The 20,471-nt window shown below is 40.4% G+C and overlaps 1 protein-coding gene across 4 annotated transcripts in view; it reads right to left on the minus strand.

Moving 5' to 3' along the window:
- The window catches only part of FAT3 (FAT atypical cadherin 3), a 555,551-nt gene that overhangs the window by 45,546 nt on the left and 489,534 nt on the right, over positions 1–20,471 (minus strand). For all 4 annotated transcript variants that reach the window (XM_019530348.1, XM_019530346.1, XM_019530345.1 and 1 more), the window contains exons 17-21: positions 16,870–17,013; positions 14,684–14,881; positions 10,793–11,591; positions 2,247–2,381; positions 793–950 (exon numbers count right to left, since the gene is read on the minus strand). In XM_019530348.1, the coding sequence (XP_019385893.1) occupies positions 793–950; positions 2,247–2,381; positions 10,793–11,591; positions 14,684–14,881; positions 16,870–17,013 (1,434 nt within the window). The remainder of the gene's footprint in view (positions 1–792; positions 951–2,246; positions 2,382–10,792; positions 11,592–14,683; positions 14,882–16,869; positions 17,014–20,471) is intronic.

Here is a 20,471-nt window from a genome sequence, read left to right on the forward strand (position 1 = left end):
CTCATAACGTTTAGGGCTCAATAATGCTTCATTTCAGTCAGAGTTATGCTGAGATTCCCCTTTAATGACAGGCGCAAAGCTCTCACTCACAAACTACTTGTTTGTGTAGAACACATTGCTGCACAGTGTCACAGTTTTAATTTTACCTGAATTTAGTTTAAAAAATATAAAACAGCAAATATATACATCCTTCCCTTTTAACCAGCTCTGCAAAAAAAAATTGGCTGCTGTATACAAGCACATTCTCAGCAGTTCAGCAAAGAGTGAAAAGGACTGGAGACTTCATTCATTATAATACAGCTCTGCACTTGCCTTATAGCCCTCCAGAAGAACATTTCAGTTACAGACACCTTCTTACTTAGCAGGTAAAGCTTTAATAACACTTTTTTATTGAAATGAACAGTGTTGTGCAGTAGCAAAGACACATTCTCCAATCACAGACATGGACACAAGGGAAGCCATTTCAGCAAGTGTGGTTTAAAATATGTAATCATATGGTCAGATCTCACATCTCGAAGTAGATCAGCTCTTGCACTGAGACACTCACAATACTTTTATGATATATCGCACCCAATCAAGCATATTCAAAATTAAATGCAACTAATGAGGCAGTCATGCTGCCTTTTGTTGCTGTTGTCGAAAATTGCTGTTTTTCCCTGTTATCCTAAAACCCATCAGTCCTCATCATAGGACTACACAGCTGAAATGAGACTACAGTCCCCAAACCAAGAGCCAATGAAAAACATATAATCAAGAAAAATGATTGTGGGAAAGATAAGTTATTTTAATTACCTTCAGAATTATACAGGGATTTGCTCTGGTGTACATTATAATCCCGTTGCTTTGCAGAGTTCGCAGACGGAGAGCCAACTTGAATTCCTCTTTCTTGCTATTTTCAGAAACTCGGTATTTGATGTAACTATTCCCAGCAAAGCTAAGAGAAGTGTGCCCTGAAAAACCATTTTGAAAAGACGCATGTTACTTTAATACGCTAGAATGAGTAGACACATGAAATAATCCTACAATTGCTCAGAAAATTAATTAAAGAATATATGTAATTAATGAGACCCTATAGTAAGAATCTTATAAATAAAACATGTTTTTATCTATCTATTGTTATATTGCCATATTTTAGAGAAAAATTATTTCAGAATGAGTGGAAAAATCCTATTCACCATACTTATATGAAAAGCCTTACTGACTTTATTAGGACTACTATCAACAGCCCTGAAATCAGAAATGTTTAAAGTTTCATCCAAGATGGGAAGGGCTTATCACTAGCTGAATACAAGGAATCTGGATTTGATGCTGTTTAATATATCTGATGAATCTTCTGTTTCAGCAAAATGTTTATGGATCAAAGAGTCTGAATTAAAAGCTTGTTGAAGTCAATGGAAATGTTCTGGCTGATTTCCCTGGGATTTACATCGGGCTCCTGGGCCCCTGGGAGCTGATAATTGGAGAAAAGTTACAAAGCTCCAGAATCATTCCTCTAGCGACAGCCTGGCATTTTCAGGGAAAAAATTCCAAAGCTTATGAATGTTAATTATGAGTAACATTTTTTTATTACTGGACAACTAAATCTCCTGAAAAATCCCAAAGGCTTTGATAGTAGCAGGGAAGTATCCAATCAGAGCAGGTCTCTCAAGCAGTGGCTCTCAAACTTTCTTGGCTCATGTATCCCTTTTACAATTTGGTATACTGCTGTGCTATGTACGCCTGTGATTCTGTGTTACACATCATAATAAAGTATTGTTTTTATGTCATAACATCCACACTGAAACCTCTCCAACAGCCTAAGAGATACTGTGGAGTCCCTCAGCTTTGTTTTTCTTCCCTTTCCCTTTTGCTTTCCCATTTCTTCCTCTTGCTTACCCTCAAGAATCCTGCGGCATGCCCACAGGAGTATGCCTACCCCATTTGAGAGACTGCTTTAGAAGGAACTGTTTCCTTAATGTCCCATGGTTTACTGATTTGGGACTTGATCCTGATCTAATTCAGTCTCGTGGGAGTTTTCTCACTGGAAACAAAATCAGGGTATACGCAACATGAGATTTGTACAATTGGCTTCTTTTACAATCCATGTAAGTTGACATAACTGGAGCAGATCCTTCAAAGCATTCAGCACAAATAAATCCCCACTGGCTTTCAACAGCAGCTCTACTTACAATGACACAATGGAAGTGCTTCATATATAAATCATGCCTTCCTGCACTTCCTGCTTATCTCTGGGGTGCAATCTGTACCTGAACATTCCCCAAGCTTTCCTGGTGGGCACTGGCAGATGAACGGCCTGCGACTTGCTTCGTACCCCACGCACTGCATGTCCCCTGGACACGGCTTCTCATTACAGGGATCGCTGGAGCCAGGACATAGCCCTCCTAGGATAAATTGAAACACTCCTTTCAAAACACAATATAAATCTTGAGCATTTGCCATAGGAAGCAGAAATAGGTTTAAAAACAATAACAATAGGTATGCTGAGACCGTAAATCTCCTTATGGCAGGGACATCTTTTTAATGCATGTACAGAACCTAGCACAACGGGAAGGTGCAGCTGCGCATTACAGTCATCATCATCATCATCATTCCAGAATGGATGATAGCATAACTAGTGTCACGATGCTTGTGCCACTTCAGTAATTATTGATACTTTTTGGTGACGGGGTTTAGAGCCGAGTCCTCCCTCTGCATTGTGGCAGGTATCATCCTAAGTTTAGGGCCAAGGTGGAAGATTTCTAGAGGTAGGGAGAAATAGGGACCCCCAGACTGTACTGAAAAAACAGCTTTTGGGTAGCCTGGATTGCAGTATCCTCATATTCTACCTTCTGCAACAGCTGGTTGATACTTAGGGAAGGATATACAAGCTTCCACCCTCCTCCTCCTCCCTCTTTCTGTCCCACCTCCAGATGTCCCCATCCTTTCTCTTCCACATGTAGCTAGAGAAATCCCACTGCATCTGGGACTCTGTGCAGGATTATTTGCCACTGAAGCTGAGAATTACCCAAAAAAGGACCCAGGACAAAGACATTAGGCTTGACGAAAATAAATAAATAAATAAAAAAGTATATTTTTCCCTAGAGAAGTTCAGGGGCCTAAATAGCTAGCTGCAATTAGCACAGTTAATTTGGGCAAATCAACAATCCTTAAAATATTCAAGCTGACTTGGAGGAAAATGTAAATCGGTTGAAGTGACTTAAGCTTTGAAAAGTCGTGACAGCTCAAGCACAGTCTGTACTTTCATACAGACACATATATATATTTTTTACCAGTTTTGAGAACCTGGAAGCCAATCTCTGTCAGTGATGGATGTATACACAACAACTCCCACAGGTTTGTTTGAGGGGGATTCTGAAGAAAGAACTGAGCCCTTGAGCTTGAAAGTGCTTAAAATACTTTCCTCCAACCCATGTACTGCAAATAATCCAAAATGTTGCAAATACACCCTACCAACTCAGGCAGCTGAACCCATTTAGTTTAAAACCTGCTAAAGCCAACTAAAGTTTCCATCAAATTCAGTGGGCTTTGAATCAGGATCTAAATCTGTCTTTTAAAGAAAAGGCCCTACATAACTATAAATTTAATTACCCAAGTCTTCAAAATGATGTAAACACTGTGCACACCAGTGCCAAAGACTACGCAATTTCTGCAGGAACCACTAAAGCCCATTAAATTGATCAACATACACTAAGAGAAAGCTTCTTTTTAGTTGCCAGAAAGCAACACAAAGGAAATAAATATGCACTGAACCTTGGATGTGTGTACGGGACTGCAAGAGGAGCACAGACTGGGGAAATGGCACCCCTGTTTTTGCTTCTGTTGATTTGTATCCAGAGCTGCAACACAGCAGTGGGACATGGGCAAGGAGAACATTTTTCTGTTTCTTATGATCTATTTTATTGAATAACTAGAAATGCAAATTTGAAGACAGGAGATTCCTACCTTCTTGAACATTTGCTACTCTTGTTTGTGAGAGAACCTTAATGTTATTTTAACAGCAGTTTTTTTTCTATATTTTAAGTTACTATTTTATTTACTGTGTGTAAAGGAAGTAATGAACATGTAATAGGGCAACCCCCTGCAGTTATGAAAGAGACTCAGTGACTGGTAGCACAGTGTGGTACAAGCCAAGCATGGCTCAAACTAAGCATGGTTCAAATTACCTGGCACTGTAGGTATTTTCTGGAAACAGAGAAATTACCACTGTCGGTTTCAAACTGGACATGGACTGACTACAAATACAGCAGAGGCTGTAAATATCTATGCTTCATGTGCAACACAGTCAATTTAATCTTTTAACACTCCTGTCTTTGTCAAACGCTTGTTGGAGAGGTCTCTGTAGTAAATGATTCACAGCGTTGTCCTTAGGAGCATGGAAAATGATGCATGGCGATCCTTATTAATCAGCTTAACAGGCTATGCTAATGGGAACAATAATACTAATATAGCACCACATTACAAGTTGAATGGAATCTTTGCAAGAAATACAATTTTATAGGGCTCTACAGAACTCTAAAAGTCAAAACATTTTCTTGAAAAGGAGACCTTTTCCTATAGTCTTATTTTTTGAACCACCCCACAGGATTCTACAGTAGAACCAGAATCCCTTACTGAATTCTAGGGGATGATCGTATAGCAAGGTTATCATCTTCTGATCAATGTCAGGGAGTGGTTTGACGAGAATGCACTACGTAAGGATACAGGCAGGCAAGGTTCTTCGGGTAAATCCAATACCTTTTGTTAGACCAACTCAATCTAAGTTGGTCTAATAAAAGATATCGCATTTACCCAAAGAACCTTGTCCACCTATGTCCTTAGACCAACACGGGTACAACCTACATGTGTGCATATGGATTTGTATACACATTACATCTGCTCCTTGAACACAGGTAAGCCTTATGTCAGTTAGTAATTTAAATAAGCTTCTCTGTGGCTGACAGAGGGACAAGTTACCTGGACAAGGGCCCCAGAGCCTGTCAGTATGCAGTAGCAAGGAAGTCAATGCTGCTGAGACTTCAGATTAAGCTACTGAAAATTTTCACAACCCCATAACCTCTGATTAAATCTCTGACATTAAATAATAAATCATTACTTCTTCTCTTCCATTCTCTTCCACTCTTTAGCTAATTCAAACTCCCTATTTTAAATTCAGATTCATCAATTTCACAGTCCAAAGATGCATGGAAAACATCTAATGTATTTAATACAGTTGTGAAGATATAAGTGTACTCTGACAGACCAAGTATGGTTCTTTTAGGTAAGCTACAAGCAAATCAACTTTTTAGTCATCCTGCTGCAGCTGGATTTCATAGCTGTCACAAGAGTTTTAAAATATTGAAATGTGAGAGAATAAAATGTTTTATGCCTCTCTATATGGTTATAAGAACATAAGCTACAAATCCATGTTATTGCACTGCCTTAGCTAACATGCATGTGCAGGCTGATTTCACAACTGCATTGAGTAAAATCACAAAATCATTCAAGGTTGTATTATCCATTGTCAGTGGTGTATAACCAGACTTTAAATGTAATTATTTGGTTGCTGCATATTTAAGTATCCTTTGTTTTTTTCAAAAGAGACTAAAAAAATGGAGAGGGATGATTTTCCTCCCCCTACACAAATCTAGAAAATCCACAGAATCTGCATGCAACTCACGTGACTATTAATAAAATTGTTTCCTATCCCTACAAGCTACTGCATACAAAAATAGGGTTAGGGTCAACCAGTACATGACAGAAAACTGTGGTGCTGTTGTTGCCATGAAGTTCCAGGAGATGTCAGAGGCAAGAGTTCTTGTGGGCTATATCTTTTAGTAGACCATTTGTATGGTTGGTACAGAGACAGACAAGCTCTTGGGGATCACACTCATTCTTCTCAGGCCTCCAAGACAGAAGCAGATGCTTTATTCTAACAGGATCTCTATTTGAATCTCCATAGGAAGCAGAAATACTCTGACCTTTCTGCCAGGGATGCTGAAGATGACACTTTTTTTCCACCTTTAAATTATTACTTCATTCATTTCCTGCTTCTCAACAATTACTTCATTACTTTAAGTGCCTAAAGGTAAATAAAATGTGCCCCAAAGTTTTTTTTTTGTTTTTTTTTAATGCTATGGTTTTTAAGACATTCCAATAATTTTGGGGGGGTGTGAGTACAGCTGGCACTGTTGCATTCATGCTCTCAGTTTCTGATGAGCATGAATCTGAGTCTGTTCTAATGAGATTGAGGTTTTCTTGGTGGAAAAGAACTGGCTGGATTGCCTATTTCCACCTACTCTGCAGCTCTAACTTCTTTTCAGCTCTCTTCAGTCTGTAGTAATGGTCTCTCTCTACCTTGTCTCATTTTCCTTGTGCCTTAGTTTCCCCATAACTTACACTCGTTCTATGCACCACCCCCTGTCGTAAGGAACCTTGGAGTTGCTTAGTCTTCAAGATGGATTTGAACAAGAGTCAAATGGGAGCCTGGCACACTGGAACTGGAAACTTAAGAGGTATATTTGGCCCACTAGGGCCAATCCTGAGAGGTACTAAACACCTCAGAATAGGTATTTTGTGCTTTGGGGAATTGAGAATACACAGCCTCTCTCAAAACTGGGTCCTTTACTGATTAGCAGCAGCACTTTACAGTCCATTATGTTCATTTATGTTAGAATGGCAGCTAAATGCTGAAGAAAGCAGCTCTCTGAAACCTAAATTCCTTCTTCACTCCCATGAATGAATATGTTGGTACAAAGCGGGGGAAGCCATTGCTATCACGGCTCACAGACAATAGGGCCACATCCATACATGCAGGCACGTGCAGTCTGTGGCAACACAAACCTCTTTGTGACACCACAAACCACATGCCCAGCATTTTAAAGTATGCCCCATGCTGCAAATTTGTAGCGCGGGGACAAATCTGTTATCAGGATTTCCCAGTAGCAAAAAAAACACTGAGAAAAAAAGCAGTGCGGTGCATACTAAAATACCATGCACTGGAACAAATGGAGGCTCAGTCCTTCAGGGAGATGCTCTGGCTGTATTTCTACTATTTCATTGTGCTCCAGGTGCTCCAATATGCTCAGAGCTGGGAGAAGTGGGGAATGGGAAGCTTGCCTGAAGCGGGACAATTTGTCATTCACCAAAGCACATGTGCAGGGGTGTGTGCTGTGGCACAAAGTAGTGGAACAATTTGTGCCACTACAATGTGTGCCATTGCAAGTTCACACCCTTGCACATCTGGATGTGGTCTAGGAGTATGTAGTTCCCTTGCTCCCATACGCAGGCAAAACAGGATCCCCAACTCATTCAATAAGAACCATGTTGGAGCCTCTTCCTCCCCTCAAAATGTTTTAGCAACTTCTTTCAGCATGGGTTTAAAAAAACTACCTAACCATTCAGTTATTTGACTTTAAAATCACTTTCATCCTTAAGAAAGTTTAGAACACAGTATTGTGAACAACACCTTCAGGGGCAATCTGGTTCAATGGAATTAACCTACTTCCCTTTGTCTTAAAACCAAACCCAAACCAAATATTTTTTGTTTTTTATTTAATCTGATATGCATTTTTTGTCTCTGAAAAATGCTGTGAGAAGGGATGTTCATTAAGGTATTCTGAAATAGCCAGAAGCAAAAGTTCCAGAAATCTCAAGAGAGAATCTGTTACTGGAAGATTTTTAGTTCAGTTTATTGACTGTAAAATATCAGATGGACGTAGCTGAACTTTTTAAAAGTATCCTTCCTGAAGCATGCTGCTGAATCATTAGAAGCTCACACATTCCCTGCTTTACAGTCTCTCAACATTTGTATGTTAGGTAGTTCAGTCTGCTCAAAAAAGGTAATTGAGGTAAGTTATGCACAGCTGGCATTCATAAATTGTGCATATTTGTGACATCTGCTACTGGGAAAAACAATCCAAATATGATACATATTTTAAGAATGTGTGAATTAGCTCAAACTCAGGCTTTCTGGGTCATAACTGAATCAGATGAGTGAAAACACATGCGATATTTTAATGTTTTTGTCATGTTTCACACTATCAATATTTTTTTGGCCTGGATCATGAAACTACTCTAGAAACAAAGAAAGCAAAAAGACTTTGCTTATACCGACTTTATCTTATTGAAGTTGCCGTGTTAAAGGAACTACAGGAAATTCACTTTAGTATTTTTTGTACTTTTTTGCAATTGCTACATTTATATGCATATAAAAACACGCATAATGTTTGATCATGCTGAATAGCCACGCCCACTTCTGAGGGCGTTTCTTTAAAGTAGCTGTATATGTTTTGCATTAATAAACACTAAAGAGTTTATTTCTAAAACTACTTGAAGTAAACACCATTGACCAAATGGGTAGTGCACAAAGGGTATAATTTGGAGTAATGGAACTAAACTAAGAATGGTTAAAATACTTGCTATCCAAAAAGTATTTCTAACAGTGAGATCTAGTAGTCAAGATAACCTAGAAAAGTCTGCCTTCCCCATTGTCCAGATTAATTTTAATGTCTCAATTTTAAAAATGTACAAAATATATTGTAGGTGGCTGCTCCGCATTGGTATGGGAGCTGAGACCATGTTTAGTCTCCACTTTATGAAACTCTCTCGTTTTTGGAGTTTTTGTATGGAAATGAAATACAAACACTGCTACAATATATATTTATTTTAAACATTTAACGCTGTCATCTAACAACTGGACAGGCAAATGTTCTGCTCTTAAACCCCCATGAAAGATCTGAGTCAGACTGATATCCTCATGTGTATTGAACCACAAGATTGTTATTACTCTCCAGTCACTGGCCACGAGTGACTCCGTTCTTTAGGGCCTGATTCACTGACAGGGAAGTTCTGCCTTAGAGATCTGACAGACTAAATTTTGTGCATGGTGATTCCAGGCCAAATTCTTTGCTGATGTAAATTGTGTCAGCTTCACTAACTTCCAAAGTTTTTGTGTCAGTATGCACCAAAAGAGAAGGAAATCTTGCATCTGTGCATGTTTAATGCGATGCACATTTAGATGTATTAATTTTGCAACCTCTTCTTACTTTATTCTTGAATGAAATGGAATAAGGAACTAGGCAAACAAGAACCAAATTGTTACTGGAACTGCTTGAGGTTTTATACCTAGTGTACAGAATCAAAAGGAGAACAGGCAGCCTAATATACATGTTATATTGTAGGATTTATGAAATGTGCTAAAATTATAACATAGATGTTGAGAATCCTTCAGGAAACCAAAGTTTAAGCAAAGAGAGAGAAGAGAGAGGGAGTGAGATAGACAGACAGAGATACACATGTGCACATACAGTAAAAATGCTCGTATTACCAAAAAGAAATTCGATGAGCTCGAGATATGAAAATGCAGAAGAAAAGGTGGTAGAAACATCTGGGAGGGGGTGGGAAGAAGCCTACTAGGAAGAAACAACACAGTAGCATGGTTTTGTGTATTGGGCACGATAAGATACTTCTGTGTGGAAATTCAGGCTAATTCTGATCAACCCCTACAACTCAGAAGAAGATGAATAATGAGAAATCTGCGGGGATAAAATGGAGCAAGAGAGATGGGTTCCTTTCTTGTCTGAGTTGATCTGCTAGGGCAGGAATACTCAAACCCCAGCTTGTGGACCAGATCTGCCCTTAGTGCTAAGTCATCTGGCCTGCAAACCCATGGAGATCCCTGCGAGCTGTGGCCCTGCTCTTGGGGCCTGATTCCCACATGTGGGACTGGGCAGCGGTGGTGTGGGACCCCTGGACCCTGATCCCTGCACATAGAACCAGGCAGTCGTAGTGCAGGTTCCCCAGAGTCCAATCACCATACATGGGACTGGGTGGAGGTGGCCCAGGGCCCGATCCCTGCATGCAGAAGTAGGCAGAGGTGGCAGAGAGCCCCGGAGTCAGATTTTTTCATATAGGACTGCATAGAAATGGCCTGGGGCCTGATCCTGGCATGCAGGGTCTGATCCAGCCTGTGGGGCCAAAAAGTTGAGCACCCCTGTGCTAGAGCTAGCTATAATCACCTTCACTAGTCCAGTTGCAAGTATTATGATTACATGCTTGGAACTGTAATTACTATGTGGGTGATGCCATTAATAAGTATTAAAGCAGTGCTATCTAATCTATACTTAGTATTCTGTTACAGTGCTTCAGAGCATTCATTAGAAGTAATGGTACAACTACTACTGGCCTTTGGATTTAATAAAGGCATTTCAGCAATATTACTGACTGGATCATTTGAATTCCAACATCTATGAACCTACATTAAATCCCTTCAGAGCTGTGTAACCATGGCAGTTAAAAAAAAAGTGTACCCCTGAAGCCCAAGAGCAGGTCTAAAGGTCAGCAGCACTGCTTGCTCCCAGTGACATAATCAAATAGGTTATTGGTTTCCACCCCTCCTGACTGAAAAGAGCCTTTCCACCTTTATTGCTTTGGTTAAAGGTCATCCTCAGTTTGAAAATGCTGGTGGCAGTCTCTGAGGTCTGGGTAGTCCTGAAACAACAGCATTCTGTGTTGTCAAAGACTGGGTGGCAAACTGTACATCCTCACCACAAAAATGGTCCTTGACGGTTTCAATTACAGTGCTTCCAGGGAAGTAGCCTGAGTCACGAAATGTCAAAGTTCACCAGCTTCCAGTTACATCAGTAAACACAAACAATTCCTACCGAGGCTCAGAAATCAATTCCCACAATACATTTGCCAAATGCTTTTTAAATAACCAAATTGAACTGCCCCTTCTAATCTGCATCAGGGAAATAAAAAGCATCCTAACTTGTGATGTGTGAAGACAGAAGTGGAAAAGGAAGTAGCAACTCACCGTTGCAAGTGCAGCGCACATTTCTGTAGAAACGAGGACACACAAAACTAATCCGTGCAGTGCTATAGGTCATCAGGGAATGAGAATCAATAGATAGGCTTTGCTCACAATGCTGTTCCTGACAATCCAGTCCTGAACAATTCTTCTCTAGGATAGCAGAGATGCGAATCACATTTTCCAAATGTCTCCTTGCATTGGTGAGCTTCTGAATCAAATAGGCAGGCTTATAAAATCCACCGTTGTGCATCTGAACTGCAAACAGCATGTCAAGCTGATTGGTGCCTGCCACGGGCTGAATACTGATAATATGCAGGCTGTCTTGTTTCTGGGAAAGCACAGCGTTTCGCAGGGTGCGTCGGAAACCATGCATATGAAGCCCCACAAAATCCTCAGGAGAAACATTCTCAAATCGGATGGTAACTGTGTTCTGCAGCATTTCCTGTATCAGCTGCTCAACATGGACTACAACATCAATGGGCACTTGGAACCGGCCATCGCTGACAGAAACGTTCAGGATATACTTGCCATTATCCAGTCCTCCGAGGGCAATGATCTTTCCATCATGGCTGTTAACCTTGAACAGACTTTTCTGCTCGGAATTTAGGGTATAAGTGAGGACATCGTACACATCTTGATCTGTGGCATGAATCTTCCCAATGACACCCCCTGGAAAGTCATCTTCCATAGTGACAATAAATATCTCTAGGGAAATAGCTGTTGGTTTATGAATGCTTTCTTCAATGACCCGAACCTGAATGTAGGTGTGGGACACCTGTTGAGGCTTCCCAGAATCTTTTGCCTAATTTAATTTGGAAAAAAAAAGCGCACACATAATTTAGTCAAAAATACCTCTCCAAGCTATACATATTTATATAGCACCCAACATCATGAAGCACTTTCAAAGCACTTTAGACATATATTTGCAAAATACACAAAGAGGAGCACTTCGCAATGCACCACAACACTGCAATCAGCCGTCTCTGAAGTAGCACCAAGAAACTCCTGAGAAAATGAAGAAAACTATGGGTGTAGATATACAAGATGAGCAATTAACACAAAATAAGTCACCCAGATTTCATTCCATAGTAAATTTACTCAGTAGAAAAGACATATTATCAGCTCTCCTGAGCTGGCTGCTGATGGTTGGCATTATTACAGAAGATGGCCAACAGTTATCCTGAGATGAAATGGCCTGGGGGAGCCATCACATGACTGGCATACCAGTATAACTTTCTGAGGTTAACTGTCTCAGAGTGAAGTGACTTACACTGCCCCTTGGAGGAAACATAGTATACCTGTCCTATGTCCGTACACTATACCTGAGCAAGATTGCAGGGTGGAACATATAGATCGATACATAGCCCAAGTGGAAATGTGACCAGGATCACCACTGACAGCACAATGGAGGCCTTAATGTCTTTGATTTAAATGATTATCATGATGGAAAACAAGTCAGTCCTATCTCAAAGAAACAAGTGGCATTTAGTGAATCATCAACACTACTTTCTGCGGCAACTTGGAAGTGTGCTGGAAGTTTCCGACCCTATTTACTTTTTGAGGAAGTTAGGATTTTTTATGTTGTCTTCTATATGCCTTTACCTGAAGCAGTCAAGAAACGTGGTTGAAACAGTGAAAATTTATCACCCTCAAAAATGAAGATGCACATTCTATTACTAACAATAAAATATGAGAGCAGAACAGAGCTTGGACAGATGACTCCAGGGCCTGGAGACCATATGATAGCATCATTTGCACTTTTTATAGAGAACAAGGGAGTAGGTATGACAAAAATCCAAGGCCATGCTGACAGAAGGGAGTGCTAACTTGGATCAATGTCCTTTTCCTGCGATAATAAAAATGTTACATTCAGCTCACTATTCAGATTTACTACTCCACACGTACACTCAATCTAAAGGAGGCCAAAAGACTAAAGATAATACTGAATGTAGAGATTTGAATGCAGTTATTAAAATTAAAGAGGCAAACATGTAGAAGAAGGGTAATTATACACATGACTTCAACAGCAGAGCTGAACGCCCCTGAACATCATTTGTCACCACCTTGAACAGCAGTGACTGGGAGAATTTACCAGAAAAGTCAAGCAATTATTTTGTGACTTCCCATCTCTCAAATTTAAGATTAAATTTTAATTTTAAAAAAATGAGTGATCCTCGTGGTAAAGCAGCGAGAATTTCTGAATTTGCAGAATTTCTCAGAATTTGAGTGTGTCATGACCTGCCAGTTGGGCACTTGCAAAAGTGGCAGTCTGAAATACTTGTTCAGTGCAAAAATCCCTAAAGAAAGGAATATGGAGATTAAGGTGAAACATTAGGAAAAAAAAAAACAACCTAGCTGTAAGGCTAGCTGAGCACTTGAACAAGTTATCTAGACCCCTGACAGACATTACACTTAAAATGTGATTAGCAGGGATCCTGGTTTTCTCTGATTTAAAAACACCCCAATTGTTGGGTTAAAAAACAGTAACCTAAAATCTACATTTTTCTGTGATCAAAATGAAACACCACTATATATATCTATGTATGTGTATGTGTGTGTGTATAATCATGGAACAATGTGGATTTTGGGTTACTTTTTAAAACCCAAAAATTGGGTATGTTTTTAAATCAGAGAAAACCAGGATCCCTACTAATCACATCTAAAGATTAGATAATTAATCCCAGCCATGTGTTCATTCCATTAATGGTGCAATAAAACTGGGAATAAACTACATAGTTACAGGGAATATAAGTAATAACTTTGTATCTTGTTCCCATTGTGTCATAATAGAATGTGTGGCCAGGTTGATCAGCTGACCTGTGCTCCCAGCCTCCGGACCACATGGAGCCCTAGACTCTGGCACCCTCTTGAGAATGGGAGTACAAACCAGCTGACTGGTGCTCCTGGCCTGGAGCCCTTGACTTTTACAATGAGACTTGAAGTTGGTTGCAGTGCTGATGATGGATGACAGATCACTAAAAGTATCTTGATTTGAAATTTTAACTAGTGTCTAACATTAATTTGAGGTCCTTTAGCTCAGAACCAGCGTACAATTATGCTGCCTCAAACGTTCCATGGCATTGTATCTCCTTGAAAAGTAGGTCACAGGCGATATTTAAAGAAATTAACTAGAATAAAACAAAGGGCAGAGGCCTGTGCTTGAGGAATTATGGGACTAGTACTCTGGACGACTTCTGTGGCCTGTTCATTTACACCTGTTCATTTATTCCAGTGAATCTGTTGCATCACAATGTTTCCCCACCTCTGTATGATAAGAAAAACAGATAATGCCTTTTTAAGTCACAGGTTACAAAAAAATTACCCTAATTATAAAGTTTTTCAACAGCAACTTTGAAGCTAGCTACCAAGGCTTTTATTGTAAACCCGGTTTTCACATTCCTTATGCACTAAGCTGACCTTGAAAATATGATTTCACGAATGCTTGCTGTATTCCTGAAAGCATGATTAAATTTATGCCTAAAGACAAGATGTGATTTTTTTCTATAACAATATTTTCCCATTGCTCTTTTTGTTGTGTGTTTATATGTATATAAGGCAATTTTCCTCTACTTTCTCCCTTAACTTTATAAGAAACTAAATGAAAATCTTAAATCACAAGGCTTGCTGCTCACAAAATCCATTTCAGACAAATAAAATGAGCAAGGTGGCTGGCTACCTATTTATATTTATATGAAATAGGATTTGATAGCAGCAAAGAAATTGTACTATATTGAACATTGCATATTGCAACACATTATATTTAAATCAATTAAAATCAACCCCAAGAAACAAGTAACATAAAAATAGCAGCAAATATAACCTGACATGAAGGCAGGGATCATGCTCACCACCCCAAAAAAAAAATCTTTGCTTTGCACACACATAGAGCCATACCTGCACACAGAGCACATATTCAGTCGCTACCATATGCTTGAAGATAACTGCAGATCTTAAAACTCCATGTGGGTCCAGCGTAAATTCCTCCTCTTCGTTGCCAGTCAGAATGGTGAAGGTAAAGGGAGGGCCATTGTGAAAAGAGTCTTTGTCCGTCACTACCAGCTGCAAAATGCTTGTGCCCACTGGTTTATTTTCCTTTTCACATATACACAAGGCATAAAGAAAGGAGTAAAATGACAGATCTCACCACTTTGTTCAACTAATGTTTACTTTCGAAAGCACAGAAGGAGCTGTTCTTTTCCTTCCCCTGGGCTGAAGTATCCTGCCGTAGTTACATGATTCTATACTGTGCTAGTCACACACCGGCCACCCAATCGAATTAAAAGGAAAAGGAGAGCTAACCAAGAGCAGAATCTGCCGGGCCTCTAGTGAGACATGTCTCCAGGGGGTTGTTACCCTCTGTATCTAGTTAATAACAACGCACAGGCTACATAAAGGGCAGAGAACTTTAAACCCTTCTCTGCTCATTATGCAGTTTGGGGCTGGGCACCCACAACTACATTTGTAGGACTATCGTGTGTTGACAAGGCTGGCCCTATGTTCTGCATGTCTCTTTGACCATTTTCGATATTAAGATAATCATGCTGTTATGCTCCTTTGTGACTGTTTATATGACTACATGCCACTGTGAAATGTCACAATGTGAAGTTCAGGGTTTCTTGCAGGACAAACTGAAACAGACTGTAGTTTAGGATCTGTGCCCCCCCGTTTTCACCCCTAACAGTCACCTATGTTCCAAACACGCCATCAAGTCCAGCAGGGACATTACTATTGCTGTGGCTTTGATGTGAAAGGTTCTTTATAACAGATGGCAATAGAAAATAAGATAGATACAGTATTTATTAGTCAGAGCTGTAGAAACTCTGGGATATCATGGGATAGGGCAATCTGTGGACTGCTCATTTTTCTGTCTCCTGTTCCTCAACATCTCATGACTTTCTAATCAAAGAAAGCTTGAACCCCTTGTTTAAAAATATGGGTTTTCTTTGTCCACCTAGGTTAGGGACCGACATTACAAATAAACTGGTTTAAGTGATCAGAAACTGGTTTAAACCTGTAACAGCACAGATGTTCAGTGCACACAAACCAGTTTGAGAATGGCTAAAACCAGTTTGAGATAACCCTGGTTGAATGCAGTATCAGACTTAACTGATTTGGTTCAAACTGGTTTATGCAAGACCCCTTGCTGGTTTAAATTAAACCAGACTCCCCCAGCATCCTGGCATGCTGTCTGGCTGGGCAGGGCTCTCTGCTCCACAGCAGGTCTGGCCCCTCCCCTCTGCTCCCTGGCTGCAGCATGGGCAGTCTCTTCAGGCATCTGCCTGGCTTCTGCTCTTCCCCCCACCCCCAACTCTCTGCTAAGCAGTCATTCCCCCATCCCTCACACAGTATTAGCTAGCAGATCACATGCTGGCTACCGGGACAAAGGCAGAATCAACAGATAGCTGGTAACGCCCTTCTGTTTTTTTAATGAGGTAATAAACATTTCCTGCTGGGCTGTTCAAGAAGAGGGGGGGTGACCCTCCCTAATTAGCATCCTGTAGGGGCCTGGCCATGCCCATGCCCCCCTCAGCTCAGCTCTGTGCAAGGGAAGGGGGGGCTGCTCTAGTGCCCCCCTCATCTTCTATCCTGAGCCACTGCTGGCATGTGCCTTCATTTTTGAGATGTCTGTCTGGTTACAAAACTGATTTAGCTTAGCCAGGTTAGACTAATGTGCAAAGACTGAATCAATTCAGGCTCAGGCATTTTGAATGTCTGTCCCTAGCCCTAGGGGATGGTCAGGGAGTTTCCTTGCAGGAGAGAGACAGAGCATGAGATGGCAATTGGATTTGCTATTGTTGAAATATTGTTGAAATATTGTTAAAATATTTCTGAAACCAGAGAGAGTTTTCTAGAGCACCTGGGAGAATAAAATCTGTGGCAGAACCTAAGGTTGAAGAGACTTAGTAAACACAAAAAGTATCAAAGAGTTAATAAAACACACGCTCATCCTTTTCTTTAAAGAAGATAATTTGATATACCCCAGGCTGAGAAATCATTAAGAAACAACTTAACTGTAACAAAATGCTTTCATATTGTAAAGATGAACAAAGACTTTTTTCTTATAAGTGGGATAAACTTACTTGAATTACAGCTGTATAGTTAGCTGGTGTAAATAGGGGGCCATTATCATTTACATCAGAAATGTCTATGTTGACCGTTACAGAAGATGACAATGGAGGGACTCCGCTGTCTCTTGCTTGAATAACTAATGAATAACCAGACACCTGTGAAAACATTAAATCAGTGTGAAAGGTTTCCTACATTTTAGCTCTGCTACCATTCAACATCCTATGTGCCATATACCGTGTTCCATGGAAAAGATGTTCAGCCTCGTTACTCTCCATGCCTTTTGTATAACATTTCCCCATTTATTGCTAAACTATGTCCCAAACTCTGTTTTATAAGGCTATCAATAATCCTAATGGCTTCAACATATTACAATAACTATTAGATGATGTGTTTTATAGATAATGGCACACTTAAAAACAAACAAACTGTATGCTGCCTTGCATATGATATTCCAAACCAGCTATTACAATTTTAACCAACATGCATGAAGAAAAAATGCTTTCTCATTTCCTTAGTGTGTCAGCTGAAAGTTTGTAGCTGGAACTGAGGTTTTAAAAATGGTTTCCAGGAATTTTTATAAATGATTGTATATGATTATTGATTTAACACAATATTTCTAACATGGCATTTGTGAATACCAAACTAAAGTTCACAGATCAGCAACTTAAAACATACCAGTAAGCACTGTGGATGGCTGTGAGCTCTAGTCTGTTTGTAGCCCATAGTTTAAATAGGTAGCTTGCAACTGAGTAGTATCAGTGCCCTGATGATAGATGGTTTGTGGCTATTTCTATCAAGGATACTCAAAAAATCTATTCTTTTAGTGGCAGCTAGGTAATACGGTTGCAAATTATACATCTAAGCAAGGGCCACAATGGCAGTAGGCCCTCAACCACCATCCTCTCACTAAGCACAGGTCACAGGGTGCCTGCAACAGATTTGATTTAAAACAGCAATACAGCACCTAGAGAAGGACTTTCTTTTCTGCCTCTCTCTTCAGACAGGCTCTGGCTGGTTCTGAGTTGTTGTCTTTTTTTTCCTTTGCCCTGCTGCATATAGCATTTTTGTTTTCTGGTTTTGCTTTTCTTTGCCCTCTCTCTCTCTCACCCTGGAATTTGGATCTTAATCTATGTATTCACCCCTTCAAAATGAACACATTTTCTGTGTCTGAAAGTTTAGTCTGTATGTTTTATTTATATCAGACTGGTTAGGACCCTCACCGGTATCCTACTGTTTGTCTGATATCTTATGCATTCAGAACTGGCCTTGCCACACTCACTGAAGAACATCAGAGGCAATGAATCAAATTCTGTCCTGGTGTTAGCAGGTGCAACTCCATTCACTTGCTAGGACCTGTGATGCTCTTATAAAGTATGTGTATAAGTATTTGCTGCATCTAGATACAGACTGTGGATGATGGTTTGATGGTATGAACTGGCTGAACTTTAAGTCTTATGAATCCCTGTTACTGTGCACTGCCTCATGCTCCTTGTGCTGTGGAGATCTGGGAGCGGTGCCAACATTTCAGTCTGCAAATAATTCTTATCCAGGGAAAGAGAGGAGTAACTGTATCCTAGAAAAGAGCAGTTTTCTCCCAATCATTGTGCAATGGCGCTGGGATTTGGAGAGTGAAAATTCCTCAGACAGAAAAACAAAGAAGTACCAGTGCTGGGTTATAAAAATCACAGCACCGAAGGGTGCGTGTCCCCTGCACTCTTAGGGCTACTGTCAAAGAATGTGGCCCCACATACCTGCACCTGCTCACATGCACCACACCTGGATATATAGTGGGGAAGACACTGTACAGGTATCCCCTACTGCATTTATGGGTTTGGTGGGTGCAAGTGGGAGTGGGAGGGTAGACCCATGCCTTTCAGTGGCAGTTTTGGTAGAGCCAGGGAAACATAGCAGACAAACCCTAAGAGATTATTGGGACACGGAACTCAGAGGAGCTCAGAGAAACTAAGGCTAGGTACACACATTCAAAAAGCCTGAGGTGGAATTGATCTAAGTTACTTGTTTTTTCTATAAGCAGTGTAGTTTAGATTGGTAGCAAAGAGAAGAACACAATGTTTGTCCTTCCGTGGAAGGTGGGGGACAAATCTCAGACTGGGATCAGCCAATTTAAACCAGTCTACATGTGCAAAACTTCTGTTCCGTTATCGGTATAGACTGGTTTTGTGTGCCAAATTTATGTTCTGTTATGTCTAGACCAGTTTTCAATCACTTATACCAGTAACAATGTAATGTCTGTACCTGGCCTAAGGAAGATAGGGCAAGAGAGAGAAACAAGAGGCAGGCTTTCATGGCAGAGAAGCTATATTTGTAGCTGTGGAAGCTGGTGATGATAAGCCAACTCATCATACAGAGGAGAGAGACATGATGATTTGTAGAAAAAGCCATGTACAGAGACTAAATCCTAGATTTCCCTGTTCTAAGCCCAAAGGATGCTCAATAGGGCTTAAGAAAGTGAGACAGGGAAACGCATTGAGAGAGTGTCTTTGCTTTGTTTAGATCTGTACAGAGCAACTGAGCTGGATCCTTTGCAATACCTGTGAGTCTGTCTGCTTCTGGTATCACATATCTTTGAAGAGGTAAATCCCAAACTCACCATACCCATAAGACTAGAATTCAGGAAGAGAATCCCCATTACGCAAAAAGGAGACGAGGTGGTTCAACAATGCCTTTGAAGCCTATGGCAGCTAGCTATGAAGAGGAAGACACAGAGAGCCTCAATCCAGCAAATCTGCCAGAGAGGCAAGAGAAGAAGGTTTTGCAGTCTCCCATAACCACTAGAAGCTTAGGAACACACGTCTAGCACCTAAACATGGGGATCTGGGAGTGAATGTGTACCTCTGTATTTACTGCACAGCTATTCTAAACACAAACACAAAATTTAAGCAATTTAAGGCTGTTTAGTTAAGAAAACTACAGCAGGAGGCTAAGCTTTTTTGGCAGGAGTACCACAATCTAGCCCACACCCTCCCCAAGTGCCACTCTTATCCTTTTCCCCCCCATGCTTTGCTTTCTGCTCCTTGCCCCATCTACCATTGTACTGCCTGTTCCTTCCCCAGTCTGCTGTGCACCACACATAAAGGCTGCCTGTGCCACTTGTGGCACCCTTGTCACAGGTTGGCCATCCCTGATCTGTAGCATATATACTTTGGTCTATAGATTACAGCAAAGAATGCATGCACAGACATTATCTCCATCGCATCAGTACCTTTAGCAACCTGCAGTGAATCATTCTGCTATGAGGATACTAAATACTGACAATTTAATCCTGCTTTCACCTTAATACGAAGGGATATTTGCCTTTGAATTAAGTAGCTTTGCTGCCAATAGACATCTTTTCCATTTGAGCCTATATTCATTTTTTTATAATCCTGATTTAGCACTCTAGTGCCACTGGCATTGTTTGGAGACACTGGGTAGGGATATCTTTGCATACTGCAAAATTCCTGAAGTCATGTAACTTTCTCCAATATTCTCAGGGTAAAAAATGGTAAATATAGTTTTTTCAAAAGCTGTTAACTGGTAACAAAAGCAAGGTGATAATAAGTTGTCCTGGGTGAATGGATGTATCAGGATAAACAGAACAGTGACATCAATC

Source organism: Crocodylus porosus, unplaced genomic scaffold (genome assembly GCF_001723895.1).
Source record: "Crocodylus porosus isolate Cpor-Errol unplaced genomic scaffold, CroPor_comp1, whole genome shotgun sequence".
NCBI lineage: Eukaryota > Metazoa > Chordata > Crocodylia > Crocodylidae > Crocodylus > Crocodylus porosus.